The sequence below is a fragment of the Wasmannia auropunctata genome, unplaced genomic scaffold, assembly GCF_000956235.1.
Source record: "Wasmannia auropunctata unplaced genomic scaffold, wasmannia.A_1.0 LD335999.1, whole genome shotgun sequence".
NCBI classification, from domain to species: Eukaryota; Metazoa; Arthropoda; class Insecta; order Hymenoptera; family Formicidae; genus Wasmannia; species Wasmannia auropunctata.
Window position 1 is genome coordinate 547,389 of NW_012026891.1, and position 12,205 is coordinate 559,593.

Sequence of the window (12,205 nt, forward strand, 5' to 3'; positions counted from 1 at the left end):
CTATTATAGTTGTAAAATAAATATCATCAGTAATAGACTTCCTTAGTTTCGTAATAAAACATTTTTTGAATTAAATAATGGTCGCGTTGTACATAAAAAACGTATATATAATAAAATAGTTTTGAATAGGCTCCACGAATTTTTCTTCCTTTATTATTGAGCGCTCAATCGCACGATCTAATGGCCGGAATAATTACGCCACGCAAAACGGATGTATTTTTAATTGGTTCTCTTTAATTCAAGGTCGAATTTTGCCACGTGTGAAATATAAGTGACATTGTCGCGTATTTCAAAAGCCTAACGTGCTACATTTTTTACTTCGAATATCAGATCAAAATCGAGTAAATAGTGAATTATTAAATATTGGACCACAATATAAATTTATAAAAAATAATTTTTATTAAAGTAAAATAAAATACATTATTTTTAATGTTTAAAATCAATTAAAAATTCGTTCTTTTTATGTTTACATATTTAACATTTGTTTGACATATTTTAGATAAGTATAATACATGAATAAATAAATAGATAGCATTTATCAAAAAAATCCGATAATGATTAAATGTTGTTGATAGGATAATACTTATCATATATCAAATACAGCAATATAATTGCAGTTGTCAATCGTATGATTATTTATTTTTCTTATTTCAATGACAGCTTTATCTTACAACTATAATAGATTATATATTTTATGTTTATTTTAAATCGTAACTTAATAGGAACGCATAATTGAGACATGCAGAGTGTCTTGGTTTATTCTCTTCGATCTCAATTCAGATTAAATTTTTTCTAAAGTATTCTCATCACTCTCGCGTTTCTTTCACATGGAATTGTGACATTAGAAGTGGGGAAATTGGAAGTAAATAAGCGAATAATAATAATAATAGAATAATGCATGAAAGATAACTTATATCCGAAACAAAGAAGAATTCATCAATTTGCAAATGCAATGCATCTGCAAATTGATGCATATTAAAACAAAACAAAGTGAAAACATACATCTAAATTGTCTATTTTATTGAAATAAAAGAAGTGGCATTATAGAAAAAATATTAAACAAGAGTTTGTTTCTTCCATTATGAATCCTCGTTCGTAAATATTTTGTTAATTCTTTTAGGCCCACTATAACTATATGGCTACGTATTTAGAATTATAAAATAAAATATTATTTTGCCGTCTATATTTTCACATGTTTGTGAATACATGTTAATGCTTTATATAGATGGCTGTAAAAACTTTATACGTTTTTAAAACTTCTCGCTAAACTGAGGTAAAATAGAGTTTTTCAGTTATGTCATTACCATTACAGTTTGGTGATAAGAATTATGATAAATACAAAACCTTGAAAAATTTCCACAATGTGTTTTAAATAAATTTTCCGAACGTAAAAAAAGAAAAATTTCCATTATATGTATAACTTTGTACTAAAAGTTATTATACGTCGTCACAGTAAAAATAATGCGTAGAAAAGTCTAAACGTTATCGGCATGTCAAAATAATTTCATGAATCGTTTATTTGTCATGCACAAAAATACAGACAAATATTTTTCTGCAGCTATTAAATAATTTGGAAACAAAAGGATTAATTACGTTTTTTTTGTTAATGACTGTGTAAATGTATTAAAATAATTAAGAACTAAGAAAACAACAAAAAAAAACATACATGTATTTGGTATTGTGTTTCATCAGAAAGTATGGACAGGTATAAAAATTACAATATCTGAAAAACTAAACGATGAAGAGTCCTACAGAGATATTCGAAATCGGATATCAAACTATTATGTAATATTCCTAGTAGTGATATACAATGTAGAACTAGGTATATTATATGATTTGATAAATGATTTTTAGTTATCGATTTAACAAAGGACAAAGGTGATTAATGTTCTTTATGCTGATATAACAATATCAGCAGAATGCAGTATTTGTCATCGTGCGAGTATATATAAGCCGACGTAAATGGGCGCCGCTCATTCAGTCAGGGATGGTATAGCAAAATGCAACCGTCGGAACGGAGCGGTAAGCACACAGTTTCCTTGGATCGGAATCAAATAAAGACGAAAATACAGACGCGATGTCTATACTTTATATATATATATATATATATATATATATATATATATATATATATCTGCACAGTATCTTTTCTTAAACGCTTTTGCGACGTTTCTTTAAGATTGTATTATTGTATTATTTAAGAAAATAAAGATTACTTAAATATTAATATAACTACGTACGTTTTAGCAATGCGTTCTTTGATAATATTGCTATTCCTCACTGCTGCCAGAGGAATAGGACTCGAGAAAGCTACCAAAAATGGCGTTGTTAATATAGATTTTGCGGATAATTCTAACTTGGTGATTTTCAACCTCACGAAAAATGGTAAGTCATAATATGATACATAACTTTTTATATTCTCCATGTTGTTTTGCTAATTTTTTTATTAATTTTTATTAATTCTACAGTCTTGTGTCATGTCTTTTCTAAGTTGCTTCTTCAATTATTTTCGTAAAACTTTTAATATTTCTTCTTGTTAATTAATATCGTCGCAAGATCAGTTCTATTCTTTTAGGTTCTAATGAAGAAGCTATATGAATGAACATTATTTCAGACGGCACGACCATGCTTAATACCTTTTTCACGAGAAGTACATTGGCTAGACAGCAGAGTCCTTCCGTGCTCGAGAACTGCGGTGACAACAAAGTGTGTCTAACAAATTACATTGGACAGACGGATTTCGAAATCAATCCCGATAAGGAAATCATCACTATCAGTCGTACTCTCAATGATCCCAACGATGAAATCATCGATTGTTTCCAACTCACTCGCGACACGCAATGGTTTGGCGGGCCGCAACTTCGCAATCAACACTGGCCCGTGCAGAATACGTACTTTAATGAGGAGCCGTATCTGCCGACGCACCCTGCGAACATGGCAATAGCCGAGCGTTACTGGCTGTCCGGCAATGGGATTTATATTTACGTGAACGAGGAGAGCCCGCTGTTCATCGATCAGAACAATTATCGGGATAAGTACCTGTGCATGATCGCCAAAAACAAGGCGCCATATCAGCATCGCGACTCCATCGAGATTACCTACACATTGGGTGTCTTCTCGGATGCGAAAGCTGCTCATCAACACGCGGTGAACAATAATCTGGGTAAGCCGAAAGGTCACCCCAATGAACGGATGATCCGGTATCCCATATGGTCCACCTGGGCCAGGTACAAGGCCAACGTCAGCGAGAAAGTGGTGGAAACCTATGCGGACGAGATCGTTGCTAATAATTTCACGAACAGCCAGATTGAGATCGACGACAACTGGGAGACCTGCTACGGCTCCGCCGAGTTCGATCCCGTCAAGTTTCCCGACGTTCCCGCTCTCGTACAACGACTCAAGGCCAAGGGTTTTCATGTCACCCTGTGGATACATCCGTTCATCAACCGGAATTGCGAGTCCGCGTACGCTTTCGCGCTGAACAATTCTTATTTCGTCAAAAATCTCGAAGGAGACGTTCAAATGTCGTGGTGGCAGGGTAAGATTTGATTTAAAATCAATATTTCTAATTGAAAATAGTAGTTTTTCTCTGCCAAAATTCAATTGCTATATTTTTTCAATATTAAACATTTTTCGTCGATTAAAGAAATCAAAAAAGAAGCATCTATTGATATTCATTTGTAAACGTCCTCGTAAATTATTTAAATTTTCAATGTTTAATTGCGGTTTAATTATGTCTTTTTTAGGCTCAGACGCCTCCACGATTGACTTCACGAATCCGAATGCGGTAACGTGGTGGGTGGGGCGATTGAAACGTCTTCAGGGACTCGGTATCGATAGTTTCAAGTTCGATGCTGGCGAGGTGTCCTGGTTACCACAGGTGCCCTCGCTGAGCGGTGATCTCAAGATGCAGCCAGGTATATTCACGAAGAAGTACACCAGCGAGCTCGCAAACAACTTCGATGACACCATTGAAGTGCGGGTGGGATGGCGGAGCCAGGAATTACCGATATTCGTGCGCATGATCGACAAGGACACCGGGTGGACGTGGAACAACGGTTTACCTACGCTGATCACGACGCTGCTACAGATGAATCTCAACGGGTACGTCCACGTGCTACCGGACATGATCGGCGGCAACGGCTACTTGAACGGGTCACTCAACGGAACGGTATATCCCTCCAAAGAGATATTCATCAGATGGATGCAGGCCAACGTCTTCATGCCGTCGCTACAGTATTCCTTCGTGCCATGGGATTACGATGATGAAGTGAGTAATCTGAAAAATCCCATCTGACAAATGAATAGATTATTATTATTAATGCATGATAAATTAACGAATTCAGTTTCTTCTTTAAATCAAAACATCTGACAAATGGATAGATATTATTATTATTATTAATGTATGGTAGATTAACGAATTCAGTTTCTTCCTTAAATCAAAACATTGCGAAGAAATAACATTCATCTGTGTTCTACCAGACCGTCGCTATCTGCAAAGAATATACCGAATTGCACGATAACTATAAGGACGAAATTCTAAAAGCCATGCAGCAGGCTATCGATAACGGCACTCCCGTAAATCCACCTATCTGGTGGATTGATCCAAGCGACAAGGAAGCTCATAAGATTAATGACGGTAAGTTCGTAAGAATGTACAAGATTTATAACAGATTTGTCAGACATTTAAATAACTATTCAGTAAACCGATCTTTTCAATCCGTTCTTAATCAATCCAAAAAACACATAGATTATCTGTAAATAATTCATTATTGAATGTTGCTGCTTAATCGGATTACAGAATATCTCCTTGGAGAATCTATACTGGTCGCTCCGGTAATCCAAGAGGGTGTCAACAGACGCAATATCTATCTACCTAAGGGAATATGGAAAGATGTAAATCGAGGAGGACCAAATCACGAAGGACCGAAGTGGTTGGAGAACTATTATGCTCCTTTAGAAGTACTTCCATACTTCGAGAAAGTAGACGAGAATTAAAAGATTTTCAATATAAAATGTTTATTTGTGTACAAATGTATAAAAATTGTCTTGCAACATGTCACAGATTTTTATTCCGAGATTGCATGTGTTTTCTCTTCATATATGAAGATTTAATGTTAATCAGAGAAAGCCAAGCAAGAAATAAATTCGCTACCTGCTTACCAGTAAGGACCGAATCTCTGCGTTAAGTTTTTTGATCACTACGTCATCGGCCGTGTAATTTCCGGTCCGTAAAAGGGACTCACGTTCCTCCTTCAGCGCCTGCAACCGTTCGTTGTATTCCTCTGATTTATCATCATTTATTTTATTACCATTACAGGGAACGTTGTAACAGACGTCGTCGGCTGTCGTAAATATCTGATTGTAGGTTTCTTTCGGTGCGAAGGATTGTTTTGGCTTGATCACATCGATTTCCTTTTGAAGCTCGCCCAGCAACATTTGATCGTTGTTCAAAGCTTTTCTGTCTGCGGACAAAATTTCTGCGAGGCTGCATACGAGAAAAATACAAATTTCAGTCATAAAAATTGTTTTATATTAATAACGTAAGTACAGGACATTCCACTTCTATCAAACATCATATATAAATCGAGTATTAGATTGAATATTTTAATTGTGACAGTCATACTGCACTGTAAAAATCTGAAATATAAGCTTGTAAGATAACTTAGTGTCACCAAATTAGAAAAAATTTTATATTAAAAATGTCACAAAAAATAAAGATATTCTATATTTTTGCTTTTAACCAATTTGTCAATTTGTCCAAATTTTGCCAAAATTTTTAATGCTTTGACCAAGAAGTGGAATTCTTATACTAAGTTAATTAAAATAGTGCTATAACATACTCCGCGCTCATCAGTTCCTCCCTGTTGTTCTTTATTTGAACTTCCATAGCTTGTTGATAATCCACTTTCATCCTGTGCAATTCGCGAACCGCTTTGCTCCATTGCCCTCTAAAAAATTCTTTCCCCTTTTGAGCATTGTCTAATTTTTCCTCGAGAATTTTTACCTCTTGCAATAAGGATGCTGTTTGATCCTGCGTTAATGATCCCTTTTGATATATTTGCAGTTCGTCCATCTGCTTACTTATCGACGATTTCAGGTTCTCATTCTCGTACGATAATATTTCCACTTGCGCCTCTAGAGCAAGTTTCTTCTCCTCAAGTTTAGTCACCTGCGGAAAACACAGTGTTGTATGTATAAAATAACAATGTTTCGTAGTTTTTTTTTTAAGAGCATGACAAATAGGAGGCGCAGAGCCGAACATCGAAATATTATATACAACTAGAACTTCACAAACCTTTGACGTAAGATCGCTTTGCGTCGCATGCAATAAATCCTTAAGCTCTTGTAACTTGGTTTCATATCTCCACTGCAACTCCTCGTTTGCTTTGATCAGTCTGGTCTCGTTTTCCAGACTCTTTAATCTGCGCTTTCTCAAATCGTCAGTAGCGTTGTTTAAACTGTTGGCCAACGTCTTACATTGTTCGACGCTGTACGCGAGCTTTGACTCCAGATTTTCCTTCTGCATTCGCCATTCCTCGCTCAGCATATTCAAATGTCGTTCTTCCTTTCTTTTGAGCTAAAAATTCGTATCACATATAAATTATATTTCATTAAATAGAAATTGCCAATCAAATTTCTGTTATCGTTTTACCTCTGCTTTAAACATTGCCTTTTGTCGCTCCTTCCAAGTTTCGAGCTCGTCCACTATTTTATACGCTAAACTGTCGTCCAATATCGGTGGGCCAAGATTTTTATCTTAAATAAACCATTTCAATAAATAGAGAGACAAAATCTATCGTTAAAAATAATGCAATAGGAAATAAGCAATAAGAAAAGTTTAATAAATTTAATGTATATTTTTTTTTACCGATAGTTTGTTTCTTTAATATGCAATGCGGTCCACGATCTTCTAACTTGAGTACAACGTCCATATCAGCAATTTTATTTCGGTGCGTATCAAACATAGATAATTTATACTGACATTCGGACTGAAAAAAATTCTCGTTTTAATTTTTATTATTCTGTAAGATCTTTCTAAATGTGACATTAGTATTACCTTTTCTTGATAAAATAACGGTTTTACATCAAGCACTAACAGTGACAATTCATCACCCTCCTTCGTGTCATATATGCTGATTTTCGGTGGAAAAGATTGTAGTAATTGTTCTATTTCATCTGGTGCGGATATAAAATGAAATTGACATACGACATCTTGCAATTTGATCTTCTCGTTCGATAAGACTGGCATTCTCGCGTGCGCCGTTGACATGACCTCAGTTTTTGGATGATGAAATCTGCATAAAGATTATATTTATATTAAACAAAACTCTAAAAAGAAAATATCCTTATATTTTTTTAAATTGGAAATTGTTACGATCAAACACAAACCGAAATTCAATTCCTCGTCCAGACAGCGTTTCAGATACCAATGTTATCGCCACAAGCGAGATGCGTAGACAATAGCAGTGATAAGGTCCTGCATCTTTGGTGTGATTTTTATTAACAGAATTGTAAAGCATTCCATCGCACGAGCGCGAACATGTAACTCTATCCGTTTGACGTTTCAAGCATTGGCATTCAGCGGACTGTTTATTTATATTTTTATATTCTGTTGTACATTTTGCTTCGCTAGGAACATTCCTGAAACTGGACTTTCCAAAGTCGCCACTAGGATTTCTGTGAGACTCGACCTCTGGGCGTCTCTGAAATCACAGGCATCGTTTCAAGTCAGACATAATTTTTATCAATTTTCAATATGACATAATCACTGAAATGCGATATCGTCGATAAAAACAACTAAATTCCTATTCTACCTGGTCGATACTATTTATACTTTCTTCATTACGATTCAGTTGAGCGTTAGATATGCGATTTTTAGAATTTATTGTATCAGAATCGAAGAAAACATTTGTTTTACTTTCGATATATTGCAATTTAAGTTGCAAATCAAGATAAGATTTCTGATGGTTTTCAACGAGTTTTTCCATCTTCGAATCTTGCTTAATTAAAAAACATTGCTCGTGTAAAGTAGTGCTCGCATTTGCGGCACATTTGACAAATTCTTGCAGACTATCCGCGGGTACTAGAGATTGCAGATTGACTGACGATTCGGCTATTATACTATTTTCATGCTTCAAGTATATTAACAAATACGGCTTCAATTGTAGGTATTGCTTTAAGACACTCAAGGAGCTTCGTATTCTCACTGTCACTTTTTCAGGGACGAAATGAGATTTTCCGGGCTCTGTCTTGAACGGTTTAAGTTCTACATCGTTTTCCAGAACTCGATACGAGAAATGTACAATGCTATGTTTGTTCAGATGTTCAAGTAACAGTAAATGCAAATTTTCTATACACATGGCCGTGATATTTAATATGAATAATTCACAACAGGTATCTGGAGGTCCTAACTGAATCAGTTGTTCATCAGGATGCAAGTAAGGGATTATTTTATCATTTTCCAAAACAACGTCTTTGTCTATCATTAAATTTCTTAGCTATGAAATAATATAATATGACAATATGATACAATATTTATATTATGTATTTTATAGAATTATAATTATAATTTAATGATTTATTGTATCATTCTATTATTTATTACTAATAATTACTTGTTACTTGATTACCAGGAGAATGTAATGTATGATTATTATCAAACTCAAAACATACTATATATTATAGTCATACAAAATAACAGTATATTTTACCTCCGCTGCTGAATTTAAATTGATGTCCTTTCGATCTTCGACTGTTAATACAAGAAGTAATTCAGGCTTTTGTATTTTAAGGTCACTTCGTAATCCCAGTATTTTGTGCCAACTTGCCTTCGGACTCAGATCACCACATTTAGATATTACTTGCGCAGAACGTATGTTCAGCAGAACATATCCGATTTTCTCTCTACCCTCGTTCTCTTTAAAAGCAAAGCATTCTAATTTTAATGAGGCTTGCTCTGATCGCATTCTATAAATTGAATACAAAATGAAATGCAATATAAAATATCAATATATTTTATTAATGACTGATGGCAATAAGAAAAAAGATTAAATAAGAAAAAAAACATTACATTCTTACCTTCTCAGGACTATTTTATTGGTCTCCCAAACCAAGTCAGTGGCATATTGCGGAGTCGGACACGACTCGATTCTGTCAGTTTCTAAGCAGTGCCCGTTTAAAGTAGCAATCAATAATGTAGGTTGTAAAACTTGTTCAAAACCCTTCCCTGTAACATACAATTTTATTTGATCCCAATAATTCGATGAATAACAATTGATTTTCTTTGTGAATTCAAGTTCCACATAAAAATTAATCATCACCATGCTTTTATGACATTAACGAATAATTCATTCATAAATTACATAAATTGATAACAATATTTCTTCTTTTTGTCCAATTATTATAATATAATTAAAAGGAATAAGTATATTTCCTTGGAAAGAAATTTTCATAAGGAAAAACACATGACTTGAGAAACAGAACTTGCAACGTTCTCGAGGTAAGAACATACTTATCTATAAAAACATTTTACCTTCTTTTATGCTCAAAATAATTTGAACGTCGGATTTCGGCGCTTCCATCATTTCATTAAGTTCCATAAAATATTCTATACAAAATAACAAATTCGGCAAATATATTGCCACGTATTTACACACTCCGGTCTCGCTGATTCAAATCCGCTGTCATGGTAACGGATTCATATAAACACGATGAGTCTCGTTCATGCACTGTACTGGCGCAGGAGGATCCTAACCTTAAGAGCGGCCCATGCCTGATCATGCCCGCGATGTAGCTGCGCTACGTAGCCAATGAACTACGTAGCCAACGTCCACGATTATGTCGGCAGTCGGTAATATGATACAGTTGGCAACGCGGATCTGGATCTAGTGAGTTTTTTATTTCCGAGGAGGCACGCGTGCTCGGACTTTCAAAACTGTCAAAACGCGGGTCGGCCGGGAATGGTAAACAATCCGCCGCATCTGCCCATGCCGCGTCGCGCCGCAGACTCGTGAAATCGTCGTATAATTTTTCATTATTCGTGTGCGGTACACGTCGAAAACGAACTTACGAACGTCGCGCAGTTTCGGCAAGCAATGACGGAAATGGAGGACTACGAGCTTCCCGAAGCACCTGAAGCCGGTACCTCTGCCTCACGAGAGGTACTCTCGGAGGACTCCGCGAAGTCGATGATGGTGGAGCTCGACGAGCTGGAGCGGTCCGTGGGGAAGCTGAGCGCGGTGATGGACAGGTTCCCGATCGGCGCGATCTCGATGGACGACTTCAAGCCGACCGAGGAGAAGATCCGGACTACCAGGGAGTCGCTGATGCACCTGAACGCCAGGTCGTTACTGCTTAAAGCGAAGTACAAACGTACGTCGTCGTTGACGATGCAGAGCGCGCGCCGGTTTCTCTTTCCTTTTTAACTAAAAAGAATCTCGTCCTGATAAAATCCGCGTTTCACGTTACAGAGTCCAGCGATGGCAGGCGCAGAGGGAGCGAGGATGAGGTCCGAGACATGCCGAGTGTCGTGAGCGACAAGCTCATAAACGCCAAGGCTGTCAAATTGTGCCTTCACAGCACCACCATCCTCTCCATTCTCGGCAACATGGAGGGCAGTGAGGAGGACCAAAAGTGAGAAACAAACTTATGTAAATGTGTTAATTGTAGCCAAATTGATTTCAGAAGGCAAATCGAAATGTCATCGTGTAAAGAAACGCGACGAGATTTCAATTTTTTGCTTGCTCCCAGGAAGCTCTACGAGTACATGGGTAAACTGTTCACTCTCAACGACAGCGCTATAGCCATTCAGGAGACCATCGAGAAGGAGTCTCAAATACAGCTGGATCTGAAAGTCGAGTGTCAGAAGGCGCTGTTCGATCACAAGAACTTTCTCAAGCAGCAGGAGCAGCTGCGAAGCGAAAGATTGCAGAAGACGAATCCAGAGATCGTAGAGTGAGTGAAGAGCTGCGGAAACAAACTCGAAACTCTCGTGTCTTACGAAATTTAAAACCTTTCGTTTCCTCTTTCAGAAATAAAAACAGAATGGAAAGGACCATACGGAAAATAAACATAATGAAGAAACTCATCAGAAGCTTCATAGCGGTGTCCGGTCACATGCTGCAGGAGGAGCCGATACTGCTGGAGATGTTGGAGAAGCACAGAGAATTGCTGAACGTCGAAACGATAATGAAAATATCGCAAAGTGACAGAGATAAAGATAAATGAATGAAAAGAAACCCCTTTCGTGGAGAAAGTAAGCAGGAACTTTCATTAAGAACTTTTTTTCTCATTTTTTTTTCTTACTCGCTAAGCGCAATAGACACAACACATATTTACAAGAATAAGCTTCCACGCAAGTCTCAATGTCTTTTTTTTTTCTTATTTTCTTCGTTCATTTTTTTTTCCTCTTTAAGTCCTCCTGTTAAAGCGCCTCGCCAGACGGTTTCAGTATAATCGTTAAACAAAAAAAAAAAGCATAATCAGTAGTTTAAGTTAAAATTTATGATATAGCAATCACAGCTTACGTATATATAATAAAATCTTCGCTATAGGGGGAGAGAGATATACATATTCAGTTCGTTAGAATCGGTAATTGAGAGACTTTCGTTTTTTCTTTCTTCGCGTATAATTATAATTCGCGTTATATTATTATATAATAATAATAATAATCATCATCACTGTTCATGTTGATAAAATGCAAATGTAAGACAATCGGTCGCGGTTTGTCATGGTCCGACGTATATAATATATCATTCAGTCTCGTTATATGTATATATATATAATGTCCTTTTTTCTTTATGTAAACCACTCTCCTCTCTTTCCCAATCACACACCCATATGCACACGTGCATACGGGCGCGTGCAAACACATAATTCTCACTATGATAGTACTAAAACAATTTAATCGCTATATACAAGTTTGCTCGGTTTTCGGATAGGTCAGTTCGAAAATGCGAGTGGAAAGAAAACGAATCCACACGTGAAGGGAGCGGCGTTGAATTTCCTGCCCCCCTGTTAAAGAACGTAATGTTGACCGGGATACGGATCGACTTTACATTGTCCACGCGACGAAGAATCGCGTCGCTAACGCAATCTCATAGAATGTGCACAGTACTTCAACAAATCCGCACCTATACAAATATATCGTCACACTCTCTAGCTTCGTTTCGTTAACTTTCTTATAAAGAACACATCTGTTCTC

General features: G+C 36.4%; 3 protein-coding genes across 7 annotated transcripts; 2 read left to right on the top strand and 1 right to left on the bottom strand.

The window, feature by feature from the left end:
- The first annotated feature begins 1,920 nt into the window (after window positions 1–1,920).
- Window positions 1,921–5,169, top strand: LOC105453476 (uncharacterized family 31 glucosidase KIAA1161). The gene is made up of 6 exons (XM_011695481.1): window positions 1,921–2,022; window positions 2,248–2,385; window positions 2,615–3,538; window positions 3,747–4,270; window positions 4,483–4,639; window positions 4,802–5,169. The coding sequence occupies exons 1-6, from the start codon at window positions 2,001–2,003 to the stop codon at window positions 4,996–4,998; spliced, it is 1,962 nt and encodes a 653-aa protein (XP_011693783.1). The 5' UTR covers window positions 1,921–2,000; the 3' UTR covers window positions 4,999–5,169.
- On the bottom strand, window positions 5,003–9,763 carry LOC105453475 (centrosomal protein of 120 kDa-like). 5 transcript variants are annotated; one of them, XM_011695477.1, is made up of 11 exons: window positions 9,536–9,763; window positions 9,082–9,163; window positions 8,715–8,970; window positions 7,818–8,501; window positions 7,393–7,706; window positions 7,061–7,298; window positions 6,872–6,992; window positions 6,656–6,759; window positions 6,299–6,580; window positions 5,844–6,172; window positions 5,003–5,488 (listed from the first exon to the last, which is right to left on the bottom strand). In XM_011695477.1, exons 1-11 carry the CDS (start codon window positions 9,600–9,602, stop codon window positions 5,152–5,154), a joined length of 2,814 nt encoding a protein of 937 aa, XP_011693779.1. In that variant the 5' UTR covers window positions 9,603–9,763; the 3' UTR covers window positions 5,003–5,151. The 5 variants fall into 5 exon arrangements, with proteins under 5 accessions (XP_011693779.1, XP_011693781.1, XP_011693780.1 ...); XM_011695479.1 differs by having other exon boundaries at window positions 9,074–9,163; XM_011695478.1 differs by having other exon boundaries at window positions 9,082–9,224.
- Window positions 9,764–9,913: 150 nt separating this feature from the next.
- LOC105453477 lies at window positions 9,914–11,699 on the top strand. Its single transcript, XM_011695482.1, has 4 exons — window positions 9,914–10,374; window positions 10,473–10,635; window positions 10,753–10,956; window positions 11,034–11,699. Exons 1-4 carry the CDS (start codon window positions 10,098–10,100, stop codon window positions 11,227–11,229), a joined length of 840 nt encoding a protein of 279 aa, XP_011693784.1. The 5' UTR covers window positions 9,914–10,097; the 3' UTR covers window positions 11,230–11,699.
- The last annotated feature ends 506 nt before the right edge of the window (window positions 11,700–12,205 follow it).

Coding starts and splice junctions, on each gene's coding strand:
- LOC105453475 (XM_011695476.1), bottom strand. CDS start 9,602: ATGGAACTTAATGAAATGATGGAAGCGCCGAAATCCGACGTTCAAATT. Junction 6,993..7,060: donor CGTTATTTTATCAAGAAAAG/GTAATACTAATG, acceptor AATTTTTTTCAG/TCCGAATGTCAGTATAAATT. Junction 5,489..5,843: donor GAGGAACTGATGAGCGCGGA/GTATGTTATAGC, acceptor TCTCGTATGCAG/CCTCGCAGAAATTTTGTCCG.
- LOC105453477 (XM_011695482.1), top strand. CDS start 10,098: ATGACGGAAATGGAGGACTACGAGCTTCCCGAAGCACCTGAAGCCGGT. Junction 10,375..10,472: donor GCTTAAAGCGAAGTACAAAC/GTACGTCGTCGT, acceptor TTCACGTTACAG/AGTCCAGCGATGGCAGGCGC. Junction 10,957..11,033: donor ACGAATCCAGAGATCGTAGA/GTGAGTGAAGAG, acceptor TTCCTCTTTCAG/AAATAAAAACAGAATGGAAA.
- LOC105453476 (XM_011695481.1), top strand. CDS start 2,001: ATGCAACCGTCGGAACGGAGCG. Junction 2,023..2,247: donor GCAACCGTCGGAACGGAGCG/GTAAGCACACAG, acceptor CGTACGTTTTAG/CAATGCGTTCTTTGATAATA. Junction 4,640..4,801: donor AGCTCATAAGATTAATGACG/GTAAGTTCGTAA, acceptor ATCGGATTACAG/AATATCTCCTTGGAGAATCT.